The following is a 16,077-nucleotide window of genomic DNA, read 5'->3' on the forward strand; positions in this document are numbered from 1 at the left end:
CCCGAGGTTTCAAATATCAAAGCTTTATGTGATTTTTTTTTCCCAAAAAAACTTTGAAGTACTCTTACAAACTCTATGAAGATGTCAAGTATCCAAATAAGGCCTAAAAAAGAAAGACTGTATACAGTATATTTATTTACACATTATGAGAAGTGCGGCGAATAAAAACAGAATAGCTCGGATAGCATCTCCATGAAGGAGTCTGACGGTTCTCACGTGGACTGTGGCGGGGCAGGACTGGGCTTCAGAAGGCCAGTTTCTTCATGAGAAGGTACACCCTGGAGTCCACCTCGAAGCCGTGGAGGTTGTTGGCGTCTCCTTGCAGCCTCATGAGCAGGCCGCCGTAAGAAACGTAGGCAGAGCTGAAAGAGGGGGTGGCATGGTAAAGCTGTTTCATGTAAGAAGATAGTATATTTCGGTAAAGCCTCTGTACTCGTTCATTCATTCATTAGTTTGACACAACACATGGTAATTATTTGCAGAAAACACCAAATCATACCTTAATATGATTTTTTTAGGGCAAAAAATAAGGAATTAAAAGGCAGCAGCTGTACCATTACACCACCACGGACAGTCAACCACTGTGCCAACAAGAGTTTTGTCAGATTACTTGTCTTGTTTCCTGTTGTGCATGGGGCTGACTTGGTGCACTATGCCTCACGGCAACCATGCACACCCTTTGCGCATATGCAGAGAATGCGCCCCCTGCCGCCAAATGGGGGCCCCTTTGGATCGTGCTTGCGTGTAGGGAGAGGCGGCCCCGGTCGTAATATGATGCCGATCTGAAGGAACACAAGCACGCATACGATAGGCCAAATTATAAAGGTTACTCACAGGCGCGTTGCTGCTTCTGTTGACGTCTCATCGCCCTCAATCTTGTAAACCTTCCCGTACATCACATAGTCAAATTGGTCTGCCCTGAAAAATGACACACAAACACTGGGTACCATCCTCATGAACACATTTTTTCCCACAAGGGGAACATACCTTGACGGTCTGTCGTCCTGAGGATTGTACTCCCCATCATCCGGTGTTCCGTCTTCGTATAACGTGCTGGCAATGACCAACCTGAACTTGTCACCTTCATGAGATGAACACACACCGTTTAACTTGGCTTTATCCCAAACTCCCGTAGGTAGGTTCACGCCCACAGCCTTAATGAGCTGAGGTTGGTGTCAATCACTAAACAGCCCGAGAAAGACGCATGCAGCTGGCAACAAGATGAGTGTGGAGATGTGTCCTTACCAAGATCCACAGGGTAGATTTGAATGTTTACATCTAAAATGAGGTCCATCTTAAAAGATTCACTTTCACAGTGTAGACGAGACACTGTGGAGAAATAAGAAAGAAGTAGAACGTCAAACATCTGGCGTCACTCAGCAATGTAGACTGATGGGTTGATCAATGAATGCTGTACAACAGCCAAGCCATGGACATTTTCACTTTTGTCCACAAGAGGGCCATGCTGCGCTTAAATGTGTTGGTACAGTACATCACAACTTTTGGAACTGGCTCATTTTTTACAGCAACAAGAAAAATACCTATTTAAAGTATGAATTAAATTAAATTTTTGTAGAAGGTGGTTTTAATTTCACACTGCTGTGGGTCATACATATTTTATGTAGCTAAATGAAAGCATTCAAAAGTCGTTCCAAACCTCTGTCAAACTTCTTGCCATCTGGATCGATGTCTTTCACGTCAAATATATCCTCAAAAAGAATTCCAGCCATTTGTTTCCCTGCATAAAAACACCAAATGACAGAAAAACTGAAGGAAAATGTTGCAGATATGACTTGTCTCCGTGTATTGGCATTTAAAAAGCGGTTTCTCCTCGATAGGTTCACTAGCATGATATATTTCAAGCGGGATATTTGAAATAAATTACGACTAAAATAACTTAACTCACACAGCTATGTCTCTCTGTAGATTATATTTTGGAAACAACACGTTACCGTCGTAGTTATTCTAAGTTGTCTTGTTTGTTAGCAATGTTTCTGTCTAGCTAGCTGCTAGCTTAAGCGCCCATTTCCTTACCTCGTTATTTGAAGCTGGTATCCCGTATTGTACACAAGCAAGATGTTCCAGCACTCGGCTATGTGGCAATACGTGTGGTTATAATATGCGCCTTTTCCTTGTTTGGTTAAAACTTCATTCATTCATTCATAACATCGTGAAGCGGTGAAACAATGTGCACAACCTTTGACCCGCCATCTACTTCCGGTTACTTTGAGCGGCACGTTTTATAATGTATAATATTAGCAATAATGATGAAAAATATTCTCGTTATACCTGAAACATATTTATATTATATGTTTTCAAATTTTGAATATCTCAGGTTTGATGCGCACATAAAGAATATTTGAAGGCAGTACTTTACGACATTTACTTCCGCTTTCCAGCAGCAAGCATTTGGTTGCTATGTAGTTTGTTTATTGTCTGTTTGCGGTTGCTAGCTAATGCATAACAGCGTAAAAGAACTTATATTGTCCGTATTACATTATGACTTCTGGAGAGATGAGACTAATGATTTAGTTTTCGGATGTGGGAAGACGGTGAGAATGATTTTTTTTGTCGTCCTCTGTTAAAACAAGGGGGTGCTAGCATGCCAGCTAGCCCTATTTTAGTCGGCAATGAAACTGTGTTACTATAAAGTATATATTACCGTGAAAATGTAAATCCATACTTAACACAAACCGTCTTAAAGGAAACCGAAAGTAAACCCACGGATGGTGCCCGCTTTTTTAGTTGAAGAAAATACCACATTATATAAGGTAGAACTTGCATTGCTAACATGGACCGCATGTGGTGTGTTTTCATGTAAACATTGTCCTTCCAAACAGACGATGACGGCTTCAGAAGAAGAAACACGTTGGATCCAATGAGGCCTCAATGCGGAAATACTATCTTAAATAAAGAGAAGAAATGTTTGCCTTCTACATGTGATTGGAGAAAGTTGTTGACATTCCCATGAGCTGGAAGAGGGAAGCCAAGATGGGAGACATCCTAGCCACTGAGGCCCATCTGCTCGGGATGATCAAGGAGGTAAGAACATCCAGCCGTTTCATTTGGTGAAGTACTGCCATCTGTGTCTTCTTCTTCATCTTCCATTGCCCATACAGTACCTCAAAGTTGAACAGTTTGACGAGACCGCCCACACCTTTGACAAGGAGTGCAGAAGCAAAGGAAAGCTTGTGTCCAAGCCTCAAGGAAACGCTCTGAGGGACCTAAAGACCCATGTCATCCAGGTACATTTCAACGATGATACACCATTCCAATGTGACAACTAGGGAGTGTGCAGCCAAGGCATGTTTGTTTTTTTTTCTTTCTTAAATCATCTCCTTTATTACCCCTCCATACGCAGAAAGATCTACTTAGCGCTTTTGATGGTGGACATTACAAGGTGTTCTTTGAGCTGTGGACAGACAATATTCCGTATGATGCCAACAACACCGAGACCCAGAAACTGGAGTTTTACCTTCACATCCACTTCACAGTCTACCCACTGAGACGCCACCCCGGAAGACACGTATGTTGACTGTCTTGTCCTGCTTCTGTATCGTTTATATCAGGGCTGTCCCGAGTGCTGCTTTTTATTGGCCTAAGGCACATTCTAAAAATTCCATTAACAGGATCAACATCTCTAGTCATTTCCAAATATTAATTTTAGTCGCATAATGTTGAAAATATACGTGAAAAGTAATTATTATTCATCTAAAGATCTCAATGTTTGGACATGATGAGCTCCCACTTTGTCTAACAGTGCAACACACGGTCAGTGTCTGAAGATGCCCACTAGGCCGTGCTGTTGGTCACAATGTTGCAATGATGCATGAGCACAGTTCAAGCAGCCAATCACCAAGAGGTGGCCTTGCAAGCTAACAATCAATGGCTCTGTGAATGCTTCTATCTGGAATCCAGGACCGGGCAGAGTTTGAAGAGAGGATTTCTTACTTCAAGAAGTACCTGGAGACGCGAGGAGGAGCACTGAGCCAGGCTGCAGAATTTTTGCCTTACTATGCCCTGCCTTTTGTGTCCAATCCCAGCACCCACCCCTCCTTCAAGGATCTCTTTAAGGTTCTCCATTCTCTTATTCCCATTCCCGTCCTTCACGCAAACAGTATTTCATTGTCACAGCCACCCTTCCGATGAACAACACCTCATCTTCTTTCATATTTTGTTGATTTAGGATTCCTGGATCCCAAAGTTGAAGAATAAACTGGAAGAGTTTCTGCCTGTGACACTCAAGCCTTCAAGCTGTCCAAGGCTGCTGACGTTATACGTATCCTTTACCTCGGTGCCTGACAGCTTAGCTTCACGTTAGATTCAATCACAGGTTTCTAAAGCACGGCCAGGGGGCCATTGGCGGACCGCAGCTTGTTTTGCATTGGTCCGCAGCACATGGGAGAAATAACCCCGGCAACAATAGGGAAAATACAGTAAAAGGTCGCAAAAGAGATGAAATGTTGACACTAAAAACACAAAGCATTGTCTTTGTACTGGTAATAATAATAATATATGATGTCAATCATATTTCATAAGAATGGTTGTACCATAGTATTAAACTATATTACAAGTTATATTTTTTAGCCTTTTTCCAGAATTGAAACGTACATATCAATATCAAAGGGCCCCCTGCCGCATCCTTTCAGTATTTGGTCCTCGGTGGAACAGGTCTGGACACTCCAGGATTAAAGGGACTGTGCAGCTGGCTCAAATATTACATAACAAGAACAGTGACTGATGTATGTTAGCAAGAATTGTGTATATTTGACCAATTATGAGCTAAAGTGGATGAAAATAGTTTAGTTAGTAAAATAGTTGTAGCTGCCAGGCGTCCGCAGACCCGTTGTAGCGCGTATACAACAATTTAGTACTCTCCATTCATGTTGTTAATGCGATAGAACAGCAGCTAATGTGAGGCGCTAAACTGTGCCAAACCACTATCATCCGCTGACAGCCAACCTTGCACTTGTTAGTCGGCTAGGCAGCCAGGGAACCCGTTTGACCTTTGACCGACAGTCCCTTTAAACACGCAGATAGTTGGTAGCTTCTCAGGGCAACTGTGCTGCCTCAACATTCACCTTTAGCCACATGAAGAGTACTTATAAAGCATGAGTTGACATGACTTTACGTTACCAGAGCACTGGCATCTTCCAAGCTATGCACTTGTAATTTGTGCAATAGTCACTACAGGGCAAGGCAAGGATGACAATACCGCACATCGAAGGATCATTTTTCATGCTACATATACATACAGTACTTCCATGAAACCCAACCCCGTCCTCACCGGCTGCTGATCGGAGATTATAGATGGACATATTAGTTACACCGTCATTTCAAGAGCTGAGCAAAGAAAATAGTTTTTTTGTGTCCATATGGAGTAACATAAAGCAGCTTATCTGACGCGTATAATCTTCCATTGTGCAAACACACACAGTGAATAAAGGGCTGCTTGGCTAACGTGTATTTGTTCTCGAGGAAACGGGCACGTTGGAAGAGGTCCCCTGTTAAGTACTTGTCAACTCGAGCATGACAGCTGTGTTTGTCCATGTAAGGGTGTTTGAGAATTTCCCAAGACCGCTTCCATCCCTCCCTGCAAAACAAACCAGTATCAATGGCGTATGGACCCCGCTGTGGCGTCACACTGTAAAATGGATTATCTTAATCCTGTCCAAATGCTCTATGGGAGGGTGCTGCCTGCTTTCAACAGGATGTACAAGCTGCAGGGACTGAGGGTTTGATGTATTTTCATGCGTAAGTGTATGTCACCCGGGGCGGAGCCTGGCGAGAGACAAACCGTGTCTTCCTTAACAGATGGCATTCAGAAGGAAGGTGGACAGACTTCTCAAGGTAAATGTCCAGGGTCTCTTCATCACCAAATGTAGACTGATGAAAGACAATATGAATATGAGGTTTTGAAGAGCTTGGAAACACAGCTCAATGTTAACAAGGAGGCAGGTTCTCCAAAGTGCTGGTGCTGCCAGACGTGTTGGTGCTGGCGTACAAACATGGCCGCATGCTGAAGTGATCAGCCAATCTCTCTCAAGATATAATGCTAGCCTTACTCACAGGGCTCTGATTACTCTCTAGATATACTCGGCACCTCTGATCCCTCCTGCTACGTCTTCTTCTTGGTCAGACCGGTTATGAGCGAGGTCAAATCCTGTGTGATCCATACTGAAATATTGATACTTCCAATAGCAGCTCTACCTTTTTAGTACCTCATGATACCAGTCCTCTTGCCCAAAAACAGCTGGGATAGGCTCCAGCACCCTCGTGAGGATAAGCAAAATAAGAAAATGAATGAATATCATCTTGATGATATCACAAGCCTCTCCATTGCCGTACCTTCACTTCCTGCGTCCTGTGTATATGGGAACCTCGGAGAAGGTATTGTAATAGTACACACCTGGGTAACAAAGCACACCTGTCGGTCACATGTTCCACGTGGTTCCGACAAAAGTGCTGTCTTTTAGGCTATGCCTCCCATTCAGACTTACAAAAATACCTGGAAAGAAAAGCTGAATTCATCTCTTTGCCAAATCAAAGAATTGACCTCCACGTTCCAACACGTCTGGTTATGATAAATGTTTTTTTCTCCTCTTACGGTGCAGGCTAAAGGCTAGTAAATATTGCATTTATTGTCTGATGCATTTGTTACACATCGTCATGAATTCCTAACCAACAATGTGTCTGAATCCACACAGAGGCCGTCCAGCAGCTCCAGCTCCAGCTGGCCGAGTCGGAGCGGCGCGCTTCCGGTTACATGCGCAAGTTCAACAAGATGCAAGCCGACTATTACCAGCTGATTGGCATCACTGCTGAGCTGGTGGACTCCATGGAGGCCACCATCAGTGGAAAAACGGTAGTGGGAGCAAACATGGCACTGCACGCCAACCACAACACACAACGCTAGCTACTAAGAACGCTGTCAGCTGACACATGCCTGTCATGGTTACTAAATAACAACAACGCTATCCTGTGTTCTAGCATTCCAGCTCACCCAGCCTGCTTTGCTTTTCCTAGATCTCCCCTGAGTACCTGCAGAGTGTTTGTTTTCGCCTGTTCAGTAGCCAGATGAGGCAAAGTGCAGCGCACGTGGGCGACCTGACCAGGCCTGGCACCGTAAGTGGAAGTACCTTCACTCCCTGGCAGATCCATGAGGAGCGTGCCATGCTGTGGGCATCACCTGGCTACAATGATGAGTAGTATAAAGCTCAGCTTGCACCAGTGCTCCCAGTTAAACACGGACACTGGCAGCATGGGAGTACTAAAAAGCTAAGCTTGGACCAGTGTTCCCAGTTAAACATGGACACTGGCCGCATGGGAGTACTGAAAAGCTCAGCTTGCACCAGTGTTCCCATTTAAACAACCAGTTTCCACCAGTGTTCCCAGTTAAGCATGGACACTGGCAGTACTAAAAAGCTCCGCTTCCACCAGTGTTCCCAGTTAAACACGGACACTGGCATCATGGGAGTAGTGTTGATGGTGTTGTTCCTGCTGTGAACTGAACAACTTGTCTCTGTTTGTCCTTCCCGGGTGTTTATGACACCTTTGTCCCCAAGGGATATTACTCTATGAGCCCCTATGATGATGGCTATGTAAGTTCCTTGTTTTCATCTTTTCTTTCAACCTTCCTGAGTTGTTCCCTGCTTCCCGTCTCGCTCGCCGTGCCTCCTTTTCCCCTCGCCTCCAACTCGTGCGTCTCCTTCACTGACAAATGACCCCCGTCAAGCCGCTTTGTCTCCTCCTGTCTCCTATTCCTGCTGGATTGTCCTCGTTGAAAGGGCGTCACGTGACATAAACGTGACCCCTGCTGTCAGCCTGCCTTTAAGATGCACCTCTCTATGACAATCACCTGCATCCTTCCGGCTCCACCAACTCCCTTCACTGCCTGTTTCATGTTCCTTCCGGCAGCGGCGGTTGGATGGTGCAGGTTTAGCCAGACACGGTGAAAGCACCAGAATGGCAAACTAAAGCATTCTCTCACGCTCAGCTCGGCTCCAATTCCAGCCACTTGAAAGGACAAATGATCAATCAGCTCTAAATAATAATCCGGCCAGGAAATTCCTGCCTGAAAATCAACAATTAGCACGTTGTACAAATGAAGACACTGCTGAGCCTTGTGTCGACGGTACCGACCTAACACCATCATTGACCATAATGGACAGTTTACTTTGTAATTTGGCTAGACTTTTATATGCTAGGGACTGTCGGAGCAGAGCTGTCACCCTCGCCTATAAGGTGAACAATAAAAGGCTTTACAGCACAGTAAAGCTGAGAGGACGGAATAGACGGCTTATGTAAACCTTTATCTTCTGCCTCGTGTGACATTCTACTGAAAGAGGCAATATGAAACCGACGTCACACTATTTGTACCATATCACTGTCACGTCTTATGGTGCATTCAAAGTCCCTGGGTGACTTTCAGTAAAGACATATCTCCTGCCACCACACAGCTAAACACGTGGACAGAGTGATAGAAACTCCTGGTGTCCTCCACCATGGTACATGGTAGGGTTGCACCCGCACATGTATTTGCATCCAACTATGTGATACCATGATACATACAACCAGTCAGCTGACATCAAAATCTTCTCTTGATTGCCAGTCAGCATCTCCTGTTGTGGCATCTCACGGCGAAGCAATGTTTAATGGCTAACTGGACGCTAACGGCGGAAATAATGAAATACTATTGAATCGGTGAACTGAGTTACTGCTATGTTGCTATGGTACTTGGACCCGTGCAGGGTCTACCCCGCCTCTCATCCAAAGTCAGCTGGGATAGGCTCCGGCATAGCTGCACCATAGTGAGTATAAGCAGCATAGAAGATGGATGGATGTGGTATTCCCAATGAAGTACAAAAAGTACATGAAAATGTGGTATTGAACCGTGACACTAAAGTAAATACCAGTCAAAAGCAGAAAACGTCTTCCTAAATGTTTTGTTAAAGGATAACTTATGATTATGATCTTACACTAAATGGTCTGGAGTTGCCATGGCAACGATGCCGCTCCTCCGCCACATTCCAGTGCAGTTGTGTGAAAACAAGGGAATAAAGCTTGGCCCTTTGTCGGGACAGATGGCAAACCGAGCTGGTGACAATGTTTGACGCTAACACGATTCTCCACCAACTCAACCTATTGTCTGCATGGGGGATCTTCCCAAAGTAATGATATGTTTGGGGGTTCAGCATGTACAACACGCATGATACAAGCATGTCCATCCATACACTAGCGATGATGCAAGGCCTCTAGGTGAGTAACACGTACAGCATATGGTCTGCGTTTGTACGGTATGTGCGGACACAAGGTGGACCTGAGTACATGAGTAAGGATGTGTAAACATCATGTTCATTTCCTAGGCTTCCTCCATGCTACGAGCATCCATTGCGCCACAGTAAGTCCTTCTGTGTTCTACATGCTCTCCGTCTGTACGGCCTTAGCATGACACCTTGTTGAACAACCCCCTCAGACCCAAGGAAGTGCCAATGCTTCCCTCTTTGGATTACGTCAAGCTGAAGAAGGACCTGCTCGGAGGCTCAGACCGCCTCAGGTCCCTGCTGCTTCAGGCGCTGCGTTGGGTTTGTATATTGGCCTTCGTCGACTACATGACCTACTCAACGTTTCCTGCTCAGCCACCCTCGTCTTTCTTTTTAGAGGCTAACTCGCTCACTTCCTGGAGAGCAGAGGGATACCGTGCTTCAGGCGTACATCAGCAATGACTTGTTGGAACGCTGCAAAGCAAAGCAGGTGAAGAACCATCACCACATGCGGTTGTTTTGGAACTTGACCTTCTCAGGCCATGGAATCCATCTGTAGTTGTCTTATATGACGTCTGGCCTCTCATGTGACCAGGCTTCATCAGTTCATGCTCCAAATACTTTTTCTGATTACATCGGCCCCTTCTACGTAGAACTATGTATAAGTTGGTGGTTATGTGCCTTGTTAGACGGCAAAGTGAAGTAATACCAATTCCAGGTAAAAATCTAATCACAGCTGTACGCCTGTCTCAACAGGAAGTGCTTCTCTTACTGACTTTGAAGAATGACATGGTGCGACAGTACATGGCTCGTCTCATCAATGCCTTTGCCTCCTTTGCAGAGGGTAAGTCATCAACTCCAATAGATTAACACCCATTTAAGGCTTGGCAACCCTTGTTGACCAGTGTTAGCACCTTGTTAGCACATTCCCCCAATGATCAAACTATGGCTTGTTGAGATGCAGTACGGCACATATAGCATCTCGAGAAGTACAGCAGGAACTACTACATAATTTACGTCGGGGTGGCCAAACTTTTTGACTGGTGGGCAGCATTGATTGAACAAACTTGACGGGGGGCCAGACTATATATTTTACACGTAACAGACCACCTGGAATTATTGTATCTGTAAAAGTGTCATGCAGTCTATACATGCCTGTGTCCCTTTTAAGGAGCACTTTGGAAACAGCAGACCGCATCAAATAACCAAATTGATAACTGCGACTAAAACTATCAAAACGTAGGCTCAAGTCGTGACGCCAGGTTGTATGTTAGGTTTAATGAAATACTTTGGGAAGAACGGGCGGTCCGCATGTGGCCCCCGGGCCGTAGTTTGCCCGCACCTGGTCTACTACATGGTCCAAATATTGAACCTGTGTTGTGTTTGTGCTTCCAGGGCGGGCTTACCTGTCACAAATCCCATATCTCCCTAAACTCCTGATGGAAACCCTCACAACAGAGGAGAAGGACTCCTTGACCAGGGAGAATGTCCTGGTGGCTCTGCAGAAGCTCAGCCTTAGGTAACACACGTGCTGTCATCAGGCAAGGCTGGTCAACCTTTACCATCACGTCTGTCATGTAGGAGGAGCCAGCAGACCATCATGATAGAAAGCCATCTGATTGGCTGGCTCGTGGATGAGCTCCATGACTCGGACTGTCTGAGTGACTCCACCCTGGAATATTCTGCTGCTCTTCTTATGAACTTGTGCCTGCGAACAAAAGGTACGGATGTATGGAACAACAACAACAACATCAGCTGCGGCGTCTGATATCGATGTTTGTGTGGATGGCGGGATTGTACGTGTATTCACGGCTGTGTTTATACAGGAAAAAGGAAGTGTGCAGAGAACGCCAAACATGTGCTCAAGGTCCTGACGGACCTTCTTGGACATGAGAACCATGAGGTGACTCATACATCTCTTCATTCCTGCCAACCATCGACACACAAAAGTATACATACAGTATGCAGTAGAATATACAGTATTATAGTATCAGCAGTATATTATGAAGTTATTATATTATTATGTCTGCTCAGGTTGATGATTGGATTAGTGATTGCGTCATATGGACTTCCTAATGTTGGGATTTCTAGTAATATTAATATACGTTCCTATTCCAGAGAATAACACAATAATTCCCTTTGTTAAAAAGAAGTTTCTGAATACTTTATTTATCTATATTTATTTTAGGACTAAACATCTTCATCCATGTTAGTGACTTATGGCATAGAGTATACAGTACATGTTTAGTAAAATCACTAACCATCTTCATCCATAGTGAGTGTCCAGTACATGCTGACTTGATGTTTAGGGCTGTCTGTGTGGTGCAGATCCGTCCATACGTGAACGGAGCCCTGTACAGCATCCTGTGCATCCCGTCTGTGAGACAAGAAGCGAAAGAGATGGTGAGATAGCGGATATGTCTTCACACGTTGCTTTTCTTTTCCTTTGACTGTTGCAACACAGCAAGCAGGTGTCCAGGCTTACCCAGCTGCTATTTTTTTTACACTGGTGTTTTGTTTTAGGGAATCAAAACACATTGGAAAATGATCCATATAATCTTGTAAAGCTTTTGAAATGTGCAAAAAGGGATTGTGACATGTGAATGTATGTTGGGCTTTCCGTGCAGAGCGTGGATGAGATCCTTTGCTGCTACAGCAAAGAGGACAACCCGGATCTTAACAGGCAAATCGGCTTCATCATTAAAGAGCTGAACTCAGGTCAGTGCCCGCACACGTATGATGCTCCAATGCAGGCCTCCTCATATTGCCGACATGACACCTTCTCCAAACCCTGACAGCATTGGACGTTGACGTGCACTCAAGGTGCTTATTTGCTTTGCACTGCTCAGTCACTGGCACTGTGGCATCCATGGCAGTATAACAGTCATGATGACTGGACACCACACACTGTAGAGATGTTAGTACTAACATCTTAAGGTTTTATTCGCATGAAGTCATTAGAAGCAAAACAGATTCCACACAATTTAACACGCATGATGCTGGTGGTGGTGGACACCCAAAGGTGACGGTTGTTATTGGAACGCCCCGTACTCGGTCTGCCAAACTATGATATGCCTGAAGAAAAGATGATCCAAAATTGATTTTATCATCACCATAGCGCAATAATGTCCCAATTCCAAGCATGGAATGTCCATTTCACCTACGACTAACACTTTGTAAACATACTGTACATAGAGGAGGAGATCCTGGAGAAGAGCTCTGCAGGTTCAGAGAACGTGGACTGTCTTCAAATGTACTATATACCATACTACTAATAATACACGAATCATAATGTATTTTGACATTTTGTATCTTTACCATAAAACCATCCAGCTGAGGAAGAAGGGCCAGAGTCTGACGATGAAGAAGATGAGGATGACAATGACGTAAGTTTTCATCCAGAAACATAAGTACACCAAGTTGTACACTAAGTACTCCAATGTTTAAGCTAAGATTTGAAGAAAGCAGAAAGGAAGCCAAAAGAGTCTTAAAGCATACGGCAGTGGAAATGGCAGCCTTGGTCTTCCTACAGTCTTCCTCTGAAGCTTTATTTGACGAGAAGTTCAGAAGATTTATGGAGCTAATATATGTAGCTTTGAAAGGATTCTTCTGGAGAAGTGTAACATGGTTTTACAAAGCATAGCATATTTTCACCACACTGCCTAGAAAGCCAAGCACTCGTGTAAATGTCTTGGATCTATGTGACTGTGTTGGGACAGGAAGATTTAATAGAGGCGGACCTGGACAAGGAGGAAGTCCTCCAGCCTCAGCCCAGAGAGCTGTCTGGGGAAAGTCTGCTCACCACCGAGTACCTGGGTGTAAGCACGCACACACACACACACACACACACACACACATTTACATGCTTAACACGCCTGAATGCGGAAGCCACACAGACATAAGAGGTACTCATCTTGTTGCTCTGAGGCACTTTTAAGAGGGGGGGGATTATCATCGTTTAGGGCAGGAGTCTCAAACTCAATTTACCTGGGGGCCACCGGAGGTAGGTTCTGGGTGAAGGCGGGCCGCATCAGGTTTTCAAAAAAAAAAAAACCCAAAACTCATTTATTAAAAACTGGAAAAAAATCAATAAAAAAAACTATGTTCAATGCTTTTGCTTCTGCTATACCCTACACTTTTTCAGTACTTTGGTTCCGGTTTTCCACACCAAAATATCTGATAAAACATTCCACTGTTCTCAAATATCTTAATTTATATTTTTCTATACACAAAATAAGATAAAAAAAATAAACAAATTAGGAATAAAGACAATAAATCAATCAGTAATAAATAAGTAAAATAATAATAAAACAGCAAATAAGAAAAACGTAAGAAACCACATACAGTTGGTAGAGAAATTTTTTTTCAGATTCAAATGTACAGTATTAACAGTTATTTAACCTTTAACATGAACATTAATTAACTTAATAATTTGACCCAATTAGCAAGTTAGCATCGTACTCAGTTCCATCTGGGAGCAGCGTCGTAACTTTAACAACATGTTTGATATTTGAGATGCTTTATCTTGACGTGTATTTTCCGTTTTATTCCAAATCATTTCCTGCATTTATTTGTACCCAGCGTCATAAGCCTTTAGCTTCATTGCTAATCCAAAGCAAAACCGGGTGGGGTAACAGTATGGGCGGGGCAAAATCATGTTAATTGTGTCCGGTGTGCACACAGCTTTAAGCTGTCATTTCAACATTAAACTTTGGTATCAAGGTGGGGGGCTCAAACTAGCGTCTCGTGGGCCGCATTTGGCCCGCGGGCGGCGAGTATGAGACCCCTGGTTTAGGGCTTAAACCTGACTTGTGTCATGACTGAACAACGGCAAGTGGTTATGGTGCTGACTATAAATAATCCCTTCATAATAAACGCTTATATTGCAAATGTTGATCCGAAATTGCAGGAGAACATCAGACATTTTTATGTTCCAGCCAGTTGTTGAGTAAAGCATCCGTGTAAAAAGCTTTTAGTGGTCATTGTAACGACCCATCATACACATACTGTATTGACCATATTGGTTCCACAGTCAGTAGTGGTCTAGACCTGAAATGTCAGCCATTGGGGAGTTTAGCCAAAGTGTTTGCATTCATGTCGTGTTGTGTGTGTCATGTTTGCGCGTTAACGGTCATGTGTTGCCTGTGCAGATTATCACCAACATCCCCAAAGCGAAGAGGAAAGCCACTCGACAGCATCAAGCGAGCGCAGACGAGCCCCTCCAGCGGCCGGTGACACCGAGCTCCCATCGTAATACGAACGCAGTGTGAGTGATGCGTGTGGACGAGGCCTAGATGTATCTACACGCTGGTCGGTGTCCTTCATCCTTTCGGGGTGATCACATGACACCAGCACAAAAGGAAGATGAAATGGTTCTGTGCTAGAACTTAAGTCTGGACAATGAGGCACCGCTCCAGCACTAAAGAGGTCGTTACGACAATGATGGTGGAGCCCATTGTCAAACGTCGCAAGCGATTGTCGTGTGTAGAAGTAGAGCAGTGGGTCAAAGAAAGAAAGGGTAGACTCTAGCTTGAACTGAAGGTGTGTATGAAAGGAAAGCTTTGAAGGAGTCATGGATGTGGACTCCTATCTAGTCCTGATGCTCCATTCTTGTCTGCAAGTGTCAGGGAAGCAACCATCTAGGATAAAATATCCATTGTCTACGCTATCTTCTCATCCAAACTCTTAGCTCTGCTGTTCCCCGTGTGTGTCCTGTGTAGGGATCAGCGCCCGGGAAATCGGGGGGGCGATCCAGGTAGGGAGGGTGGAAACGGGAACGAGCGGAATACCTCCTCTCCTTTCAAATACGCCTCGCGACCTCACACCAGCTCTGGCAGTCGCCCGTGCACGGCCACCTCCCTGAACCAAAGCACCAGTGAGTAGTTGATGTGGAATATTTGGGATATTAATACAATCAGTCGGATGTGGAACAGCTAGTGGCCCTGACCTTAACAGAATGCTAATGCTATGGAACTTTGTTTTCATGCAGCGAGGTGTCGTCCAGTAATACTCTGTAAGGTGGTGACCACACCCAGTACTGCTATTTAAAACACATTTCCATAGAAGACCAACAACCTTTCCTAGTATAAGTTGAGTGGCATGGGAAATGATCAAAGGCATCTTCAGCTTGTTTTAACTAAGCCCTCCTGGTTTGAAAGTGATGGACCAACCCAGCGCAGACTCACAGAATGCCACATATATAACCCACAAGGCATGCTGGGTAACCTTGCCATAGCTACTCTTCCCCGCCCTGTGTTATTGTGCACCATCTTTTTCATCCAATATTTCATATATTTGATATCCAGTGTATACGTTTGATATACATGTCATATATACATATGAATAAATCACACACAGACCTGGAGTTCGGCTGCCTGGCTCAGACTTCAGACCTGGACCGATCCTACCAGGCCCAAGCAAGAGATGGAAACCTGCAGAAGCAGAAACTCAATGACAATTTATCAAGGTGACTTGAAACACACACACACGAACACACACACTCACAATTCCCAAAGGAAAAGTTAGTGCATCCATTCTCTGCACCGCGTATCCTCTGCTGGAGCCTACCCCAGCTGTCTTAGGGCGGGGTCCACCCCTGAAACAAACCTGGACTTACCGCATGTCTTCATCTCCTCTTTCAGCGGGGATTCAATCTCGGCATTTGTAAGCAAACCTAAGATCTCCCGAACTCCTGAACCGGGAGCCATGCCGAGAGACTCCGCCTGGACCCTGGCACCCACATTCTCCCACTCGGAACCCCAGCAGAGCAGCCGCCCGTGCTCCGCCAGTGCAGTGGGGGAGCAGAGTGGAGGTG

At 44.6% G+C, this 16,077-nt stretch overlaps 3 protein-coding genes and 1 long non-coding RNA gene across 12 annotated transcripts in view; 2 read left to right on the forward strand and 2 right to left on the reverse strand.

The window, feature by feature from the left end:
• On the reverse strand, window positions 1–2,244 carry polr2h (RNA polymerase II, I and III subunit H). 2 transcript variants are annotated; one of them, XM_058072772.1, is made up of 7 exons: window positions 2,035–2,244; window positions 1,658–1,738; window positions 1,246–1,329; window positions 988–1,081; window positions 835–918; window positions 217–362; window positions 1–103 (listed from the first exon to the last, which is right to left on the reverse strand). In XM_058072772.1, the coding sequence occupies exons 2-6, from the start codon at window positions 1,728–1,730 to the stop codon at window positions 245–247; spliced, it is 453 nt and encodes a 150-aa protein (XP_057928755.1). In that variant the 5' UTR covers window positions 1,731–1,738; window positions 2,035–2,244; the 3' UTR covers window positions 1–103; window positions 217–244. The 2 variants fall into 2 exon arrangements, with proteins under 2 accessions (XP_057928755.1, XP_057928754.1); XM_058072771.1 differs by having other exon boundaries at window positions 36–362; window positions 2,035–2,242.
• Window positions 2,055–16,077, forward strand: part of LOC131129330 (lisH domain-containing protein ARMC9) — a 26,042-nt gene continuing 12,019 nt past the window's right edge. For 2 of the 7 annotated variants that reach the window (XR_009129827.1, XM_058072760.1), the window contains exons 1-25: window positions 2,058–2,552; window positions 2,841–3,042; window positions 3,120–3,245; window positions 3,362–3,526; window positions 3,919–4,074; window positions 4,187–4,279; window positions 5,826–5,850; window positions 6,708–6,865; window positions 7,027–7,125; window positions 7,566–7,601; window positions 9,366–9,400; window positions 9,476–9,584; window positions 9,661–9,753; window positions 10,020–10,107; window positions 10,659–10,782; window positions 10,845–10,984; window positions 11,090–11,166; window positions 11,592–11,666; window positions 11,891–11,981; window positions 12,597–12,649; window positions 12,983–13,081; window positions 14,414–14,529; window positions 14,984–15,138; window positions 15,621–15,729; window positions 15,905–16,074. Coding sequence is in view for 6 of the 7 variants with exons in the window: in XM_058072760.1 (XP_057928743.1) it covers window positions 2,968–3,042; window positions 3,120–3,245; window positions 3,362–3,526; window positions 3,919–4,074; window positions 4,187–4,279; window positions 5,826–5,850; window positions 6,708–6,865; window positions 7,027–7,125; window positions 7,566–7,601; window positions 9,366–9,400; window positions 9,476–9,584; window positions 9,661–9,753; window positions 10,020–10,107; window positions 10,659–10,782; window positions 10,845–10,984; window positions 11,090–11,166; window positions 11,592–11,666; window positions 11,891–11,981; window positions 12,597–12,649; window positions 12,983–13,081; window positions 14,414–14,529; window positions 14,984–15,138; window positions 15,621–15,729; window positions 15,905–16,074 (2,467 nt within the window). In the remaining variant the exon portion in view is untranslated. The other 5 variants (XM_058072761.1, XM_058072762.1, XM_058072764.1 and 2 more) reach the window with 5 other exon arrangements.
• Window positions 8,634–16,077, reverse strand: part of LOC131129334 (uncharacterized) — a 23,461-nt gene continuing 16,017 nt past the window's right edge. For both annotated transcript variants that reach the window (XR_009129829.1, XR_009129828.1), the window contains exons 3-5: window positions 15,623–15,694; window positions 11,525–11,640; window positions 8,634–10,971 (exon numbers count right to left, since the gene is read on the reverse strand). This is a non-coding gene — a long non-coding RNA (uncharacterized LOC131129334). The remainder of the gene's footprint in view (window positions 10,972–11,524; window positions 11,641–15,622; window positions 15,695–16,077) is intronic.
• b3gnt7 (UDP-GlcNAc:betaGal beta-1,3-N-acetylglucosaminyltransferase 7) overlaps window positions 15,930–16,077 on the forward strand; it is a 14,145-nt gene continuing 13,997 nt past the window's right edge. Inside the window, exon 1 of the mRNA XM_058072770.1 lies at window positions 15,930–16,074. The gene's annotated coding sequence lies outside the window, so the exon portion shown is untranslated. The remainder of the gene's footprint in view (window positions 16,075–16,077) is intronic.

Source organism: Doryrhamphus excisus, chromosome 5, assembly GCF_030265055.1.
Source record: "Doryrhamphus excisus isolate RoL2022-K1 chromosome 5, RoL_Dexc_1.0, whole genome shotgun sequence".
Lineage (NCBI taxonomy): Eukaryota > Metazoa > Chordata > Actinopteri > Syngnathiformes > Syngnathidae > Doryrhamphus > Doryrhamphus excisus.

Coding starts and splice junctions, on each gene's coding strand:
- polr2h (XM_058072772.1), bottom strand. CDS start 1,730: ATGGCTGGAATTCTTTTTGAGGATATATTTGACGTGAAAGACATCGAT. Junction 1,082..1,245: donor AATCTACCCTGTGGATCTTG/GTAAGGACACAT, acceptor CATCTCATGAAG/GTGACAAGTTCAGGTTGGTC. Junction 363..834: donor ACAGAAGCAGCAACGCGCCT/GTGAGTAACCTT, acceptor CCCCTCTTTCAG/CTCTGCCTACGTTTCTTACG.